This window comes from Schistocerca cancellata, chromosome 5 (assembly GCF_023864275.1).
Source record: "Schistocerca cancellata isolate TAMUIC-IGC-003103 chromosome 5, iqSchCanc2.1, whole genome shotgun sequence".
Taxonomy (NCBI): domain Eukaryota; kingdom Metazoa; phylum Arthropoda; class Insecta; order Orthoptera; family Acrididae; genus Schistocerca; species Schistocerca cancellata.
In genome coordinates, this window is record NC_064630.1 from 143,824,105 (window position 1) to 143,843,907 (window position 19,803).

Genomic DNA, 19,803 nt, shown 5'->3' on the forward strand with positions numbered 1-19,803 from the left:
GATTTTGGAGGGAGTCATGCCTCTGTTTAATATTTTTATAACTATGACTTCAAACATTCCAGAGGCATTTCTCTGGCTTATCAAGTGTGCCAAACTCATAAATTTGGCTTCTTGCCCATGCCATTCTGTAAAGCCAATGCACAACACTGCAGACGGAATAAAAGCAAACACCAGCGCTGCATAGCGACATTTAGTGGTAGCCCCTCCCAGGGGGTCCACAACTCTTTTGTGGATACGTGCGTAGCGAGCACGGGACCCCGAGCTAATGTGGCCCTCCTTCCTTTCCGGGCTGCATACCTTCCCTTTCCGCATCCTTCCCCATCCCCCATCTTCGCCCTTCCTCCCCTCACCTCTGGCTCTTTCCTTCCTTTTCTCCCCATCTGGGAGTATGGTTTGTGCCTACGTCCGGAGACGGACGTTCGTAAATGTAACGCATTCCTCGCCTTCTTTGCTCGTATGTCTTCTTCCTTCCTTTGTCCTTCTCTTTTCCTTACCTCTTCTCTTTACCCTTTTCTCCACTGCGGCGTTTGAGACCCCTCTTCTTTCCTTTCCTCTTCTTTCCTTTCCTCTTCTCTTTTTTCCTCCCTGTGCGTGTCTGAAGGCCGAACCACGCACCTCCATGCGTAGCCGGTGACGGGGTAACGCGTAATTCCCCGTCCCGGGTAGACAGGTAGGTCATGTACGTACCCCCTGGTAACGGCCAGGCCCAGGGAGGGGTGATTACCCGAGCTGATACCTTCCGAAAGTGCCGATTGGTCCCTCCGTCCGTTTGTCGGGATATGTGACCTGAGGTGTGAACAATCACCTAAGGCGGGAGTGCCCTCAGTGAGGGCCCCCACAAGGGAGGAGCGCGCCATCGGAGACGCCGGTAATCATGGGGGATTCTTCCGCAATGGTTTCCTCACCTTCCACTATGTCTGCTCACAAACGTAAGTATACTGAGTCTCAGCCACAGACGGTTCTTCCGTCGTTGCCACAGTTCCTTGTTGTTTCTCGGTCTGACGAAGGTCACGACTTCTCCACGGTCAACCCTTTCATTATTCAGAAAGGTGTCGACGCAATTGCAGGTCCTGTAAAGTCTTGTTCCAGATTACGGAATGGCACCCTGTTGTTAGAAACACACAGTGCCCTCCAGGCACAAAAATTGCTGCGTACTTCTCTGCTCCACACCTTCCCTGTCCGGGTGGAACCGCACCGTACCTTAAATTCCTCGCGTGGAGTCGTTTATACACGATCCCTCGATGGATTGTCTGACGAAGAAATTCAGCACTACCTGTCTGACCAGGGCGTAACGGCTGTTCGTAGAGTTATGAAAAGGGTTGACACAAACATCATTCCAACCCGCACTGTCTTCTTGACGTTTGACAAAGTTCAACTCCCATCGATAATCAAAGCGGGCTATGAAATAATTTCCGTTCGCCCTTACGTCCCAAACCCTACGCGTTGCTATCGATGTCAGCGGTTCAATCACACCAGCCAGTCCTGTTCCAATCCGGCCAAATGTGTTACGTGTGGCAAGGATGCCCATGAGGGTGCTTGTCCACCTCCATCCCCTCGCTGCATCAACTGTATGGGTGACCACGCTGCTTCCTCTCGAGATTGCGCCGTTTTTAAGGACGAAAAGCTCATCCAGGAAATAAGAGTGAAGGAAAAGGTGTCGACCTTTGCTGCTCGAAAACTATTCGCCAGTCGACAGCCCACCGTGCCTCAGGCAGGAAAATACAGCACTGTCCTTGCTTCTCCTCGGCCAACAAAGGAGGCGGCCACGCAGACTTGCGACCTCACCTTTAGTGCCACGGTCGTCAGATCGGCCAGCGCAAAGATCGCCCCTTCAACCTCACCACTTTCGCCTGCCCACTCTATGGCTCACCCTTCATCGGGTTCTGCTAAATCTCTAGCCCAAAAGTCAGACACCAAGCCTTCCAAAAAAGAGCATACTCGTGAAGAGTTTTTACGTACCGCAACTTCCCAACCATCGGTTCCTCCTTCATCTAAACATCATACTTCTAAGAAGGCTACAAAGAAACCCAGTTCCTCTCCTTCTCCGCCAAGGCGTGTCCCATCTACAGCACCACCTGGCGGAATTGCCCTCGGCCGTCTTCTGTGTCGCCGAGGCGCACTGCTGGTGGCCGGCCAACCGGCTGATCGCTGGTGGCAGGAGCTGCTCCTGACCAACCTATGGATCAGGATCTTCTGCCTTCGGCTGACTGCCATTCCATGCTGTCGGTCGCTAGCTCCGAGCAGTCTTTGAGTTGACAGCAACTTTGGTCACATTCCTCCATTTTCTGTTCACCCCATGTCCATTATCCACTGGAATATCCGCGGCATTCGAGCCAATAGGGATGAATTGTCGATCCTCTTACGATCCTACTCGCCGGTCATCTTCTGTCTTCAGGAAACAAAGCTGCGTCCCCATGACCGCTTTGTTCTCCCTCATTTTCAGTCGGTCCGATATGATCTCCCCTCTGTTGAAGGCTCTCCAGCCCATGGAGGACTCATGATTCTTCTCCATGATACTCTCCATTATCACCCAATCCCCTTAAACACTTCCTTCCAAGCTGTCGCCGTCCGTCTTTCCCTTTCCGGATACACGTTCTGTCTTTGTACTGTATACATTCCATTGTCCACACCAATGGCACGAGCTGATCTCCTTCATCTTCTTGGTCAGCTTCCACCCCCCCCCCCCCCCCCCCCCCCCCCTATTTGCTGGTTGGGGACTTCAGTGCCCACCACCCGCTTTGGGGATCTCCACATCCTTGTCCACGTGGCTCCATATTGCTAGACGTCTTCCACCACGCGGATCTAGTTTGCCTCAACACTGGGGTCCCCACATTTTTGTCTGCCTCCACGACAACTTTATCTCATTTAGACCTTGCGGTCGGTACTGTTCCGCTAGCTCGGCGCTTCGAATGGTTCGCCCTTGATGATACACACTCGAGTGACCACTTTCCATGTGTCCTCAGACTGCAGCCTCAACTGCCATACATGCGCCCGCGACCCTGGAAGTTTGCCCAAGCCGATTGGACACTTTTTTCGTCTCTAGCGACATTCGATGACCGTCGCTTTCCCAGCGTCGACGATGAGGTCACACATATTACCGACGTTATTCTTACAGCTGCGGAACGTTCAATACCACGCACCTCCGAATTGCCCCGGCGCCCCCCAGTTCCTTGGTGGAACGAGGCATGCCGTGGCGCACTACGTGAGCGGCGACATGCTCTTCGCATTTTCCGTCACCATCCTACTTAGGCCAACTGTATCCGCTGTAAGCATCTCCGTGCGCAATGCCGTCGCGTCATCCGCGATAGCAAGAAGGCAAGCTGGAAATTCTTTATTAGCTCATTTAACACCTTCACTCCCTCCTCGGAAGTTTGGAGTCGGCTTCGACGGTTCTCAGGCGCGCCTAGTTTCTCCCCGGTCTCTGGGCTCACTGTTGCGCATGATACATTAGTGGACCCCGTCGCAATTTCTAACTCATTGGGCCAGCACTTTGCTGAGATTTCGAGCTCTTCCAATTACCCGCCACCGTTTCTCCCGAAGAAACGTGCAGCGGAAGCGCAACCTCTTGCTTTCTCCTCTCCAAATCGCGAAAGCTACAATACTGTTTTCTCCATGCGGGAACTCCAACATGCACACTCTTCTTCTCGCTCCTCCGCCCCAGGACCGGATGGTATCCACGTCCAAATGTTGCTGCATTTATCAACTCATAGTCTGCGTTACCTCCTTCGCCTTTATAATCGAATTTGGATCGACAGTACTTTTCCCCGACGATGGCGGGAAGCTGTCGTCGTTCCTGTTCCGAAACCTGCAAAGGACAAACATCTCCCCTCTAGCTATCGCCCCATTTCTCTCACGAGTAGTGTCTGTAAGGTTTTGGAGCGTATGGTGAATTACCGTTTAGCTTGGTGGCTGGAATCCCGCAGTCTTTTAACACCAGCCCAATGCGGATTCCGAAAGCATCGTTCTGCAGTTGACCATCTAGTTGCTCTCTCCACTTATATCATGAATAATTTTCTCCGGAAACGCCAAACAGTAGCAATATTTTTTGATCTAGAGCGAGCATACGATACCTGTTGGAGGACAGGTATCCTCCGCACACTGTTCTCTTGGGGCTTTCGAGGTCGGCTGCCCCTTTTTCTTCGCGAATTTATGGCAGAGCGCACATTTAGGGTGCGGGTGAACACTACTCTCTCCCGTACTTTCTCCCAAGAAAACGGGGTACCCCAGGGTTCCGTGCTGAGTGTTGTACTGTTTGCCATTGCCATCAATCCAATTATGGATTGTCTCCTTCCTGATGTCTCGGGCTCCCTCTTTGTGGACGATTTTGCGATCTACTACAGCTCTCAACCGACCAGCCTTCTTGAACGACGTCTTCAAGGATGTCTCGATCGCCTCCACTCTTGGAGCGTCGAAACCGGCTTCCGTTTTTCTCCCAGTAAGACCGTTTGTGTTAATTTTTGGCGACGTAAGGAGTTTCTTCCACCCTCCTTACATCTAGGACCTGTCAACCTTCCGTTTTCAGACGTCGCTAAATTCTTGGGTCTTATGTTTGACAGAAAACTATGCTGGTCCTCCCACATTTCGTATCTTTTGGCTTGCTGTCTGCGATCCCTCAACACCCTCCGTGTCCTGAATGGTACCTCCTGGGGAGCGGACCGAGTGGTCCTTCTCCGCCTCTATCGCGCCTTAGTGCGCTCGAAATTGGACTATGGAAGCATAGTCTACTCCTCTGCTCGGCCGTCTATTCTTCGGCGTCTCGACTCTATCCACCACCGTGGATTACGTTTGGTGTCTGGAGCTTTTTACACCAGCCCTGAGGAAAGCCTTTATGCTGAGACTGCTGAATCTCCGCTGTCCAATCGGCGAGCAGTCCTTCTGAGCCGTTATGCCAGCCATCTGTCTTCCATGCCTGCTAATCCAGCCCATGACATATTTTTCGACGCCTCCTTTGATGTAGGGTATGCAGGCCGCCCCTCCTCCCTACTACCACCGGGAGTCCGCTTCCGTCGACTGCTCCATTCTCTTTCCTTCCGCTTTCCTAAAACCTTCTTGACAAATTGGGGTACAGCACCGCCTTGGCTCCGTCCCCGGATCTGCCTGCTCCGTGACCTTTGTCGATTTCCCAAGGATGGTACCCCTTCACTTGTTTATCGTCGGGCATTTTCTGCTCTATGTGCACAAATGACGGAAGCCACATTTATTTACACCGATGGCTTGAAAACATCGTTAGGTGTAGGGAGTGCCTATGTTGTTGGCGACACCCCAAATCGCTTTCGGCTTCCCGACCAGTGTTCGGTCTATACTGTGGAGCTTTACACTGTTCTCCGGGCTGTCCACTACATCCGCCGCCATCAGCGGATACAGTACGTTATCTGCTCCGATTCTCTCAGCTCTCTCCTCAGTCTCCAAGCTCTTTACCCTGTGCACCCTCTGGTCCACCGGATTCAGGACTGTCTGCGCTTGCTCCACCTGGGGGGGGCGTCTCAGTGGCGTTCCTCTGGCTCCCGGGACACGCTGGTATCTGTGGGAATGAGGCGGCCGATATAGCGGCCAAGGCTGCAGTCTCTCTTCCTCGGCCAGCTATTCAGTCGCTTCCCTTCACCGATCTACGGAGCGGTTTATGTCGCAAAGTTGCTCAATTATGGCATGCGCATTGGTCAACACTTCCCCATAATAAATTGCGGGAAGTGAAAGCCCTTCCTTGCGCTTGGACCTCTTCCTCCCGAACGCGTCGTCGGGAGGAGGTAATTTTAGCTAGACTCCGGATAGGGCACTGTCTTTTTAGCCATCGACATCTTTTAAGCGGCGATCCTCCCCCACTCTGTCCCCACTGCTCTCAGCTGTGGACGGTAAGACACCTTTTAATTGAATGCCCCTATTTTAATCCGTTACGCTCCCGTCTACAGCTATCACCTGATCTATCGTCGATTTTAGCTGATGACACGCGCTCAGCCGACTGCGTTGTCCAGTTTATTAGTGACAGTGAAGTGACGTCAGTCATTTGAAGCTTTTTTTTTTTGGGACAACCAACCCCTTTCCGTAGTGGATTTTTAAGCATTCCTTCTGCTTTTAGTTTCTCCAATTTTATGACTTTGTTCCCATTGCTGCTGGTTTTAAATTTTGTTTTTTTTACTGTTTCCTAAGTCACGGGCTGGGCGCTAATGACCATAGAAGTGTTGCGCCCTAAAAACCACAAATCAAAAAAAAAAAAAAAAAAAATTGTGGTAGCAGGCCAGGAACAGTGTTCCTTTGATCTGTACATTCACAGCCATGGAACACCGATTTTGTATGTCCAAGATGTTGGCAACATGTTGCGAACATCGATAGTCCAGTACTGACTGCAAACAGTGTTGCAGAACATGTTTCAAACTCAGTGTAAAAGTGCCTTTAGTAAGCTGTGGTGACTAATTCATTCATAGCCAAGTTTACTGTGTACTCAGGAAGGAAATCATTACAGTCTGTAAACCATTTTAGTAGCAAAATGTAAACAGTACTGTTTTCGGCTTTTTAACACTGTCAGATAATGAAATGTCTGTTTTCATAATTTTTTAGTAACTTCCCATCACTCCATAACTAAGGTGATAAAACCATAACAGTTATGAGCAATCCGTAATAGTCGGCAGCTATGCGTTGCCGTATTTTCCACATCTATCTATATGCGGGATATGTTGTATTAAAGTTCATTGCTTACTTCATCATGATCTACATCTTCACCAACATTACACACTCCCCTGTTCCACTAACTGTTGACACACTCTTCTGCAAACTGCAAATATTTCACAAAAAGCTTTGGAATGTACTCTAAGCTTTGTACCAGTAGCTGTTGCCACAGACGAGCTAATGAGTTCTTTCTTCTACTCACTCCTAGATCATCACATTTTTTTTAGCATACCCCTGACTGCAATCATTATCCTCAATAATATCATTTAGGTATGCGTTTTGAATGTTATACTCTTGCAGCTTGTAAAACCCACAAAATAATCAGTTTTTAGTATCTTAGTGACATTCATGTCCTTGTTGCTTAGTTGCTACTTTTTTTTTACTGATTTTATTCGTGTCCACTATTCCTTTTCTTCTTTACATCTTCTCTCTTTCATTTGCCTGTGTTTTGAATATGTTTTTCTACAACAATTTTCAATGTTCTCGAATACATAAGCACCCGTATTTTTTTGAAATATTGTGTAGTACAGTTACCAGAAATGTCACTTCCATAACCAAAAGAATTACATAAAATAGACATTAGAAAGTGGATCAAAATAACAGTTTAGATGTACTGTGCATAAAAAGAGGAAAGATGTAAAAGCAAAAATTAAATAACAGCATACCTTTCTCATATGATAAACTTTTGTAACATTTGTTAATTACTATGTTGGCAACTTCGCCACCAACATAACAGACATCAGTAGGCGACATAGCGCCTCCTCTTACACATATTTTCAAACTTAGAAAATCTGTGCAGGAAACGTGGAAACTATGTGACACCATTCTATTTTTCATGGCGGACAACAAATGACGAGTATACTAGGAATGTCAAAAACTCAGTTTTTCAAGTTTTGTGGCATGGCTCCCTCTCGCACTATACCCGTCAATTCTTTTTACTAGTTAAAGATTTTTGTGTCTGATTACTTCATTCTTCTCTGTCCCACACAAAGACAGAGTGATGGCTAGTGAAAAGTCATTTCTGTGTGTCGTATTAGAATGATGCATGTAACTGTTATTTCCAAACTGTTATGAATTGTTGACAACAAACTTCATACCAGGATAAATGTACAGTGATGTTATTGTCAGTATGCCCAACAGGATTGAAAGTATGCCTACAATTGTTGTAGATTGCCTATCACTTATTATTCTTATTACATGCTTCTGTGCAACAAACACCTTTTTCCTCAATGAAGAGATATCGAGAATATGGTGTCAAAAGACACCAGTGAATGAAAATAGGAAAAGTAAGTCACCTTCTTGATATTTTAATTTCCTAAATGCAGTAATATCCATAGCCCAGTTGCAATTTAGCTATCATTCTCCCTACACTCTGTATGTAGTTGGAACCGGAAGAAACTCACAGAATGTGGTTCAACGGCATATACCTTCTGCCATGTAGGTCAGAATGGTTTTCAGAGTGTAGACGTAGATGTAAATTATGTTGTAGTGCTGACTGAAACCAGAGTTAACATTAATGCTGGTGATAAATGTTACTCTATTTCATTGTTTCCAAGACAATGTATAACATGGTACATACTTTGGTGCACTCTTTAAGTACTGAATGAATGCGTGTTTCCATGCATTGCTGAGTGCAGAACCGATACATCTATTAAAGTTGTTGCCACACATTCCAATTTACACGACTTCTTTGATAATTGACTGTCAGAAGTTAGAAGCTTGGACTAGAATCTCTCTCTGCTCAACCATGATGTTGTGCATGTTGTGCAGTGCAGTGCAGTGCAGTGCAGTGGGCCGCACAAATTTGTTTCGCCTCATTTAGCAGCATGCTGTATACTGTTGCACTTATGCCTGATTCTTAACTTTCTGTGCTCTCTCTCTCTCTCTCTCTCTATCTATCTGTCTATCTATATATCTCTCAAATGATTCCGTCGTCAGTGGTAGGCTAAACCCTAATCTTCCTTTCTTCTTGCTTTCTACTTCTAGAAGATTCAGAAATGGCCAAGATATTATTAGGAGAGAGAGGTGGGTCTGGGGGGGGGGGATTATTTATAGAACAAGGAAAAAATATTAATGTATTGCAAATCTTGATAATACCTTTCAAAGATGGCTTGCATTAGCTTCTAGAGTGCAAGTCATCTGTAAAATCAGCATAAAATTAAAAATAAAATAGTTCACCAGTACCTTGTGATGTGAATTTTTAAGTCTGCTGCTGTATCATTTACAGTGGCGGCATGTTCTCAATTATTTGCTTTTGCTTCACATACGGTAATGTTGTTTTGCACTGAAATAAAAATATAAGTTTTTTTTTCAAGAAGTCACACATTAAACTATTGTGACTGTAATGGAAGCTTTTGCAAAGGTGTTGAATTGTGCTTGCAACAGGCAGGGAAAAAGTATACATGTGACTTGAATCAGTTTGTAGGTATAGTTGCAATTCTGTGTTGTGTGAATAACTAACTGTGGCTTTTCTTCCTTCAGCTATCAAATAATGGACACTGGGTGAGAATGATTCCATCGTTAAGTGGTGGTCTGTATAAATTTAATGGTGAAAGTATTGAAGCAGTACCGATAACAGCTGACAACTTGCTCCAATCTTCTTCATTCATTTTTTCAGATGATCTGCTAATTGCAGGTAATGTATATTAATCTTTTAATTCAGTGGATTCTGGTGCATTAATCTTTAATTCAGTGGATTCTGGTGCTAATGCTGTCAGCTTAGTCTATGGTGAAATAAAAATTCGTAATTTTATGTCATTTTTGTCACTGTGATGGGTAAACTTCTCCATACTGCACTTTTTTTTTTTTAATTGTGGATGTCAGCTTTTGAATATTGTATTCTGTAATAGCATTTGATTTGCAAATGTATTGTGAGAAATATTTTGTTCACCTGAACCAGTTATTATTGCATACATGAGAAGATTTCACTAAAAGTTTTGTGCCATTGAAGTATTTTGCCTCACCTAGAAGAAATACATGCTGTGGCATTATTCATTATAATTGATTGTTGCAAGTATCAATAGCTAGCAATTGTTAAAAAATTGTGGAAAAGCTCTGTTTTCCATGCCCCATGTGGTATTCACTCATGCTGGTCATGGATATGAAACTGGAGCATTTATTTGCATTTATTTTTTATAATTTGATGTTGGTTTTGAAAGGGAAGCAGTGAATAGAGCAACTGCTTCCACTGAATCTTTGCCTTCCATGATGGTGGTCTTAAATCAGTGTGCTTAACACAAAATAAATTCTTTAGTCTAGGTACTGAGCAATAGCTCCAATGTAGCATGTGTAAGAGTTTATGAAATATGAATGAGAATTTAAATCTGGCGGCTGTGATAGTGGACGGAAATGGGAGTGATGTTGACAGTGTGTTGGTGGGGTAGCATTGTAATGCTGCAGTTAACATGATGCAATGGTACGAGTCAGGCCACTAAGTGCGAGCTAAAGGTACAGAAGTCTGTTGCACAGTGTGTGATCATAAAGTTTTTTGTGAAAGAAGGCACCACACCTGTGGTCGTTTTGAGTAGTCTCCATGCACAGTCTGGGGAATAAATGTATTCAAACACTGTTACATGTTTGTACTGCTGAAGGAATACCTTGGAGGACACCAGTTTGATGAGAATGGAGCAGTAGAGTAGTTCATTCACAAATGACTGTACACAAGTCCCTCTTCTTTCTTTGAGGATGGCATCAAAATATTGCCATTCAGTGAGAAAAATGCGTAACAGACAGGATATGATGTTGAAAATTTAGGTGGATGCTTGTAGGTTTTATTTGATTCAGTAATGAATGTTGTTGTTGTTGTTTTTTGTTGGTATCTTCAGTCCAAAGATTGGTTTGATGCAGGTCTCCATGCTATTCTATTCGGTGCGCACCCTTCAATCTCCGAGTAACTACTGCAGTCTTACATCCTTCTGAATCTGCTTACAGTATTCATCTCTTGGTCTTCCTCTAAGATGTTTACCCTCCTCCCCTACACTTCCCTTCAGTACTAAATTGGTGATCCCTTGATGCCTCAGAATGCATCCTGCCAATTGATTCCTTCTGCTAGTCAGGTTGTTCCAAAAATTTCTCTCCTTCCCAATTCTATCAGTACCTCCTCATTAGTTATAAGATCAACTAACCTAATCTGCAACATTCCTTCTGTAGCACCACATTTCAAAAGCTTCTATTCCCTTTTTTGTCTAAACTATTTATCGTATATATTTCACTTACGTACATGGCTATATTCCATACAAATACTTTCAGAAGAGACTTCCTGACACTTAAATCTATAGTTGGAGTTCACAAATTTCTCTTCTTCAGAAACACTTTTCTTACCATTGCCAGTCTACAGTTTATATCCCCTCTACTTTGACCATAATCAGTTATTTTGTTGCCCAAATAGCAGAACTCCTCTACTACTTTAAGTGTCTCATTTCCATATTTAATCCCCTCAGCATCACCTGATTTAATTAGACTAAATTCCATTATCATCATTTTGCTTTTGTTGATGTTCGTCTTATGTCCTTTCAAGATGATGTCGATTCCATTCAGCTGCTCTTCCAAGTCCTTTGCTGCCTCTGACAGAATGTCTTTGGCAAAACTCAAAACTTTTATTTCTTCTCCTTGGACTTTAATTTTTTTCCCTAATTTTTCTTTTGTTTCCTTTATTGCTTGCTCAATATACAGATTGAATAACATTGAGGGTAGGCCATAACCCTGTCTCACTCCCTTCTCAGTCACTGCATCTCTTTTGTACCCTTTGTCTCTTATAACTGCCATCTGGTTTCTGTACAAATTGTAAATAGCCTTCTGCTCCCTGTATTTTACGCTGCCGTCTTTTGAATTTGAAAAAGAGTATTCCAGTCAACATTGTTAAAAGCTTTCTCTAAATCTAGAAGGTCTCTGTAATTTTCCTGTAGGTAGCATCCATCTTACTGAGATGTTTGTATTTTCCCACCTCCGCATTGCAAATGTTTTTTTTTTTTTTTAAATGCCCAGTCGATGCGCTGTTGTTTTCACGTCAATTCTACCAACCTTGAGAGTTGTTTAGTTCTCGGGGTTTTGTAGAATTCCTGGATTCGTGTCTTTGTTGCTGTGCAGCCTATGAGAAGGATTGCGGAAGACTCCCAAATAAATTCCAAAGTACACCAATATATTTCCAGGACTCTGGTGTCCGAGCCTGGTGAACTGTACCAGTTACATCACATGTACCCAAAATTGACATCAAACGACACAGAGTTCACAACAATCAACAAACAAGAGAGCCTACATTACATTTGCTCGCAACCCTAGCCAAAAAACAAGTGCCCCAAGGCGCCTGCGTGACCTTTATTTATACTTTCGTTAACACTTACCTACAATGAAAATTACAATTTTATGTAAAATCACAATTAAAAGTTAAACTGAATATGAGATACACTTTGCTAAAAATTTACAATCTCAGTGCTGAACAAGGTAAACCTATTTTCAACTTAGTTAAGAGTTAATATAACATTTTCTGACTAAGTATGTTACAGGTAACAATTACATTTCTAAATTTGTTTATAACAAATCAACTAGTGCCTGAATTTTAGTGCTAACATATATTGGAGATTCAATTCACATGCTTTATTTATATGTTCTATTTAATTTGCTGTAGTAATTTTATAATGATAGGTTTACTGGTACATCCTGACCATGTGCTACATTTCTTCCGATTAGTTACAGTATTAATTTCACATTTATATTGTGTTTTTCACATAAGAACAATGTTAATCAGCAAAGCATCATTTTCGAATTATATGTATACTGAAATAGTGGTTATTTTTGTATGTAATTTGGAAACAGGTCACTTTACAATTGGGCAATTAGGACTGGTGTTTATCTTTAATGCTCTCCGAGGGGTTCTGATAGGTAGCAACGAGATACAGTAATATTTCATTACCCCCTAGTGATATACACTTCTACATACTTACTCTAGCCATTCCTGCATAACCATTTTGCACATCCTGTTCATCTCATTTTTTAGCTGTTTGTATTCCCTTTCACCTGCTTTATTCACTGCATTTTTATATTTTCTCCTTTCATCAATTAAATTCAGTATCTCTTCTGTTACCCAAGGATTTCTACTAGCCCTCGTCTTTTTACCTACTTGATCCTCTGCTGCCGTCACTATTTCATCTCTCAAAGCTACCCATTCTTCTACTGTATTCCTTTCACCTGTTCTTGTCAATCATTTCATAATGCTCCCTCTGAAACACTCTGCAAGCTCTGGTTCTTTCAGTTTATCCGGGTCCCGTCTCCTTAAATTCCTGCCTTTTTTGCAGTTTCTTCAGTTTTAATGTACAGTTCATAACCAACAAATTGTGGCCAGAGTCCACATCTGCCGCTGAAAGTGTCATACAATTTAAAATTTGGTTCCAAACTCGCTGTCTGACCATTATATAATTAGTCTGAACCCTAATGGTGTCTCCAGGTCTCTTCCACGTATATAATCTTCTTTCATGATTCAGAAACCAAGTGTTAGCTATGATCAAATTATGGGAATTTTACGAGGCAGCTTTCGCTTTCATTCGTTTTCCCCAGTGCATATTCATCTACTACTTTCTTTCTGTTCCTTTTCCTAATATCGAATTCCAGTCCCCCATGACCATTAAATTTTCATCTCCCTTAACTGTCTCAATACTTTCCTTTATCTTGTCACGCATTTCTTCAATCTCTTCCTCATATGTGGAGCTAGTTGGCATATAAACTTGTACTACTGTGGTGGGTGTGGTTTCGTGTCTATCTTGGCTACAGTTATGCGTTCACTATGCTGTTCATAGCAGCTTATCTGTTTTACTATTTCTTTTATTCATTATTGAGCTTACTCCTGTTGTTCCACCTGCCACCAAATTTCACTAATTTACACTATATCTAACTTGAACCTATCTATTTCCCTTTTTAATTTTCTAACCTACCTGTCCAATTAAGGGCTCTGACATTCTACACTCCGATCTGTAGAATGCCAGTTTTGCTTTTGTTGATAATGACGTCCTCCTGAGTAGTCCCTGCCCGGTGATCTGAATGGGGGACTATTTTACCTCTGAAATGTTTTACCCAAGAGGATGCCATCATTATTTAACAATACAGTAGAGCTGCATACCCTCGGGAAAAATTACAGCTGTAGTTTCCCCTTGCTTTCTGCCATTTGCAGTACCAGCACAGCAAGACTGTTTTGGTTGATGTTACAAGGCCAGATCTGTTAATCATCCAGACTGTTGCCCCTGCAACTACTGAAAAGGCTGCTGCCCCTTTTCAGGAACCACATGTCTGTTTGGCCTCTCACCAGATACCCCTCTGTATCGCTGAGGCACGCAAGCCTCCCCACCAACAGCAGGGTCCAGGTTCATGGGGGGGGGGGGGGGGTATACAAAAAACAAATTCAGTTCATATTTGATCTCCCATAACAATACAGTTTTGTTGCAGCCTTGTGTTCATAAACCCCTTTTTTCTCTGAACTGTTATTCACAGAAATTTGGAATCTCTTCAAAATTCAGTTATACGTTGGTAAAAATTAAATTGTGAATTTTTGGGGAAGAATTTTACCCATTGGAATAGCAATGTGTCCATCCCAATAGAAAGAAACTGAACTATCTTCCACTTCCCTAACAACATCCTCAGCAGAGAAGAAGACCTTTGTTACAGAGGAGATGGCAGATAAGGTAACCTGTTCTCCCTGGAGTTAATTAGAAGAGATCACTACTGCCTTGTGGAGAAGAGGGATCTTTTGTGTTAGGCCTAGCAAGCCAGCAGCTGAGCAAATATATACTGCTTTGAAACCTAAACTAAGCCTCAGCTTGAAGAATGAACACAAAACATGACAGTAGTTCTAATGCTCGAAGTAATGAAGGGCAAATGACTGATGCTCATCGAAGATACTGGAAGACTCAAAACCCTCCCAGAAAGGAATGACTGGAAATTGGTACACTCAATATTCTCACTATCACCAATAAATGTAAAGAACTAGTAGATCTTATGGACAGGCATAAGCTTAGAATATTAGGGTTGGGTGAGCCAAAGTGGAAAAACTGTGGGAAGAAATCACCGAGAAATGAGAAAAGGGTATGTACTATACTGGAGTGGTAACAATAGTGAATTCAAAAATGGATTTGGCCTTTTCCTCCATAAAGATGTAGACATTCAGATAGATGTCAGATATATGAGCTACAGAATCATCCAGATGAGACTAAGGGCTGGTAATACATAGCATACTGTTTTGCAAATATATCCACCACAGACGGGATGTACCAAAGAGGCGAAAGAGCATTTCCTTAATGAACTTGAAGAACAAATAACAGAGGAGAACTACATCATGGGCAATCTGAATGCTCTAGTTGGTAAAGAAAGACTAGGATGTGAAAACACCATCAGTCTTCATGGTTATGGGAACAGAAACCGAGAAGGAGAGAACCTAAGTGATTCCTGTGTGTGAAACAACTTAATCATACAGAGCATGTGGTATCAGAAGAGGGAAAGTCACAAAATAATGAGATACTGCTGGGATGGCAAGCTCAAGACTATGATAGACTTCATCATCACTGATAGAAAAACTGTTCAGTATGTTACAGATGTTAAAGTCATACCCAACAAACACCCGGATAGCAAACACTGGCTATTATTTGCGGACCTAAAAGATGATCAAGTGTCAAAATTGGAACAAAAGAGAATGCCAAAGATAAAGACTTAGCTGTTGAAGGAAATGGAAAAGAAAGGAACTATGAAGCATGAATAACAGCCAAATTACCCAAAACTAAGAAAGGAGTAGAAGAAGAAGCATGGTCTTTAAGAAAAGAAACCCTTGTTAAAGAAGCCACATACATACGTGGATAAACGAGTGCTACACCAGAAGAGAAGGAAACACCTTGGTAGAATTCTTGGAATGAAGACAGCAGTAGAAGATAGAAACATACTGAAAAGAAAATTAGACCATGAAAAACAGATGATAGATGAAATGAATTAGCAACTGCACATCTAACACAGGAATACAGCAGAAAGGAACTAACTGCAAAAAGACTGATCCAGGAAGAAAAGGAAAAGTGCTGGAAGGATTTTACTACAAGGATAGTGGAAGAGTGTGAGGGAAGTAGGAAATTATATACAAGGTTCTAAAGACTAAACGAAATGATTATGTAAGTATCCGTGCACTGGAAATGATGATAGTAACTTAATATGAACCGAAGAAGGCATCAGGGATGGAATGAGAAAGTACTTCAATTTGCTGCTAAATAGAGATGAGGTCAACACACCCACCAATGAATGAAGAGTAATTAATTGAAGTCCAGTCCAGTGAACACCCATTAACACAATGTGAGGTAGAAACAGCATTAAAGAGCATGCAGAATGGAAAGTCGACAGACTTTGATGGTCTCAGCTCAGACATGATAAAGGCTGCTGGAATATTAGGCTTAAATTGGGTATATAGAGTGTTATCAGCGATTTGGGAAGCAAACAAAATCCCAGAAGATTGGAGTAAAGGAGTCGTCATCCATCTGTTCAGAAAGGGCAATTGACTAAAAGTGGAAATAACAGAGGCATCATGCTGCTGTCACACGCTGTGAAGCTGTCATAAAAGATCACACAAATGAGACTTCAACAGATAGCTACATCTACATCCATACTCAGAAAGCCACCTAACGGTGTGTGGTGGAGGGTACCGTGAGTACCTCTATTGGTTCTCCCTTCTATTCCAGTCTTGAATTGTTCGTGGAAAGGAGGATTGTCAGTATGCCTCTGTGTGGGCTCTAATCTCTCTTGCCTTTCTTGAAGAACAACAACATGGATTCAGGAAAGACCAAGGTACTATGGATCTTATTTTTTAGTAAGAATGCTGACAGAAAAGTACTGGGAATATAGAAGAAATCTTGTGATTGTATTTGTAGACATTGAAAAAGCGTGTGGCTGTGCTCCTCGAAACAAGGTATGGGAATTTTTGGAAGACCTAAAGGTGTCAAAGTAACTAACTGATAAAGTCAAGGTGCTGTACCAAAAGTGTTATAGCTGTGTCCAGATAGGCAATGGATGATCAGAATGGTTTTAAACAAAGAGAGGTATTCAACAAGGAAGATCCCTATCACCTCTCCTGTTTGTAATAGAAATGGGCAAGATCATAAAACCTGTCAAGAAAATAGACAGCAAACCAAATGCCCTGGGTTTTGCTGATGATTTGATAGTATGGGGAGAGACAGAAGCTGAAGCATGGAAGAAACTTAACTATTGGGACAACACATTCAAAAATTTTGGACTAACAATAAGTGGAACAAAGACAGTATAAATGACCATCAACAGGCAAGGAACAACCTAAAATATATTTCTAGAAGGAGCCAAAGTAGAATGTTTTTCCTATTTCAAGTACCTAGGAAGTGTGATCTCAAAAGACAACACCATTAAGCAAGAAATACTGAGCAAGACACAGAGACCATTTAATTTTTACAGTCAAATTAGAAATCTTCTCTGAGATGATAAAATGCCACAAAAAGCAAAAACGACCATGTACCACACCTATTTCATACCATTCCTTACATATGGTTTAGAAACACGTAACCTACTAAACAAAGGCTTCTGCAGAATTCAGGCAGCAGAAATGAGATTCATTAGAACTATGAATCAAACAACTAGAAAGGACAAAATCAGGAATGAGGTGAAGAGAAAGGTAGCTGGTATTGAGGTTCCTGTTACCAGTGTCATAAAGAAATCTGGGCTTCAGTGGTATGTGCACATAATGAGAATTTGCAGATAGAAGACCACAGAGAAGACCAAGAAAATGCTGGATAGAAACTGTAAGATCAGATGCCAAGGAGAAAGGACACAAATGGGAAGTTGTCCTGGAACAGAAGATGTGTGAAGACAGAAGGACATGACAAGCACGTGTACACCACACCAGGGAAACTGGAGTCTGAAAATGATGATGATGAAGTGTGATGGCTGAAATTATAAGCTAACCGCATTGTAAATATAATTTCAGTTTTTATGGGTAGTCCAATATAGAGCTTATCATGCCCTGCTCATCTACCCCCACAAGGAATAGTAAAATTCCCATAATTTTTGTCTCATCTTTTATATAAGTATGAATATAATAGAGGGAAACATTCCATGTGGGAAAAATATATCTAAAAACAAAGATTCTGTAACTTACCAAATGAAAGCAAGCATTGGTACGTTGATAGAAACAATCACACACACACACACACACACACACACACACACACAAATTTCAAGCTTTCGCAACTCACGGCTGCTTCATCAGGAAAGAGGGAAGGAGAGGGAAATACGAAAGGGTGTGGGTTTTAAGGGAGAGGGTAAGGAGTCATTCCAATCCCGGGAGCGGAAAGACTTACCTTGGGGGGGGGGGGGGGGGGGGGGGAAGGGACAGGTATACACTTACTTTTATATAAATAAAATTAAAAAAACAATGGAGAAGGCACTAAATAGAGATTTATATAGCTCTCTATCAGTGTTTGCCAAGATTGTTTGATGTTATGTTAAATGATGTTTCTGAAACTTCACAGTATTTTGATAGAATAAGTTCTTTAATATGTTGACTTCCTTGTGGCCGCTGGCGGCAGCAGCAGAATTGCATGCCTGACACATTGTGGCTGCTGGTGGCCGCAGTAGAGCCTCAAGTCTAACAGTGTGTACCTGCCTGGGCTAGTGGTTAAACGTCTATCACTAGGCGTGCAGCAGTGAACATGTTAAGCGATGGTGTTGACTGTTATGTGGAAGAACATACCTAACAAGTGTTATTAAGTAGGATAGTTGTGAGTTACATTTGATTCACTTCCAGTCATCTCAAGCTCACATGTCATTCCACATGATGTAACAAGTCCCAGAAATCTGATCGATAAAAGGAAAATTTGTTAAACCTAGTCTGCCTTAAATAATAGGATGGTTAGAATGTCAAAATAGTAAATTCAACTTATTAATCAACTGCTTAAAAGCATCTTTACAGCAGCTCTTGTTGTTGAATTATTTATATTTTACATATTTTGTAAAGAAATAAAGTTCTTTCCAATCTTGTTGTAAATCTCTATTAATAATGCTGCATTGTAAATTTTTTCTTCACAAATGCATTCTTTCAACTATTATGTCTGCTGTTTAACTATAATCTCTGTTACCTTGTATGAATGTAACATAAGAAACTTTCACTCATCAGATTGAACTAGTTTTACTTGGGATAGACACATCTTCTGGGCTAAAGTCTAGATCAGGGCCAGTACCAGCCATGGCAGTATTTCTCTAATGCTCATGGGTCGGCAGCTCATTGCTTTCGCATTCTTCTCCCCTGTTGTCACAAATATTTGTCTGTCTTTTCCAATTATGTCACAAACTACAAGGTTGTGGCTAGGTTGAGACCTAATAGCACAGCATAAATTGCTGTGAATGAAACAAGCAGCAATTAGATTTATTACCTTGGTTGTCATGTGACTCTTTTCTCCAAATGCGTTTATATTTCAGAGGCTGTAGTGTACTGATGTGACAATGTTATAATATTCCTTCTTCTCTTGCTTCTGAACACGTCTGCCCACTCCTCTGTCATTAGCGATGTTGCACTGGCAGCTTTCACATCCCCTTTTTTTTCCAGTTGTACCTCAGGGCGAGTGCTGCCAGTATTTTTGCATGAAACATGTAAATACACCACTGATCCTGACGTATACTTTTACCCATTTTCCTCCATTTGCCATCTTTGTATGTACAGTAGAATATGTTCTGAGATGTTCATACTTGTTTGTTTCTAGGTGGAAAGGAAAGCAGAACATACGGTGTTGAAGTGAAAACCGGGAAGCTGTTGTATGAATGTTCAATGAAAGGATGCACAAATTATACTAAGGAGAACTCTTACAGCCAAGATGTTATTGTTGTACAACGTCAGACACAGACGGTCAGGGCTGTGGAAGCTCGCTCGGGTGAGGAGCGGTGTGTAAATTATTTATTCTGCATAAAGGCTCATTTAGAAGTAAAAACATTGCTTTTGTGACATACCTGTTACTCTTTGGTTTTTAACTAAGCCTTTGTTTGTTCTTAGGGTAATTACCATTACAATTAACACAATGGTTATCATAAACCATTGAAATATCTCAGAAATGACAGTAATTTGGAACTGTAAAGCAATTGACAAAGAAGTTGAGCATGTTGTTGCTACTT

At 42.2% G+C, this 19,803-nt stretch overlaps 1 protein-coding gene across 1 annotated transcript in view; it reads left to right on the plus strand.

The window, feature by feature from the left end:
* The window catches only part of LOC126188288 (eukaryotic translation initiation factor 2-alpha kinase-like), a 231,877-nt gene that overhangs the window by 18,046 nt on the left and 194,028 nt on the right, over positions 1-19,803 (plus strand). The window contains exons 3-4 of the mRNA XM_049929872.1: positions 9,142-9,295; positions 19,398-19,575. Of these exons, the coding sequence (XP_049785829.1) occupies positions 9,142-9,295; positions 19,398-19,575 (332 nt within the window). The remainder of the gene's footprint in view (positions 1-9,141; positions 9,296-19,397; positions 19,576-19,803) is intronic.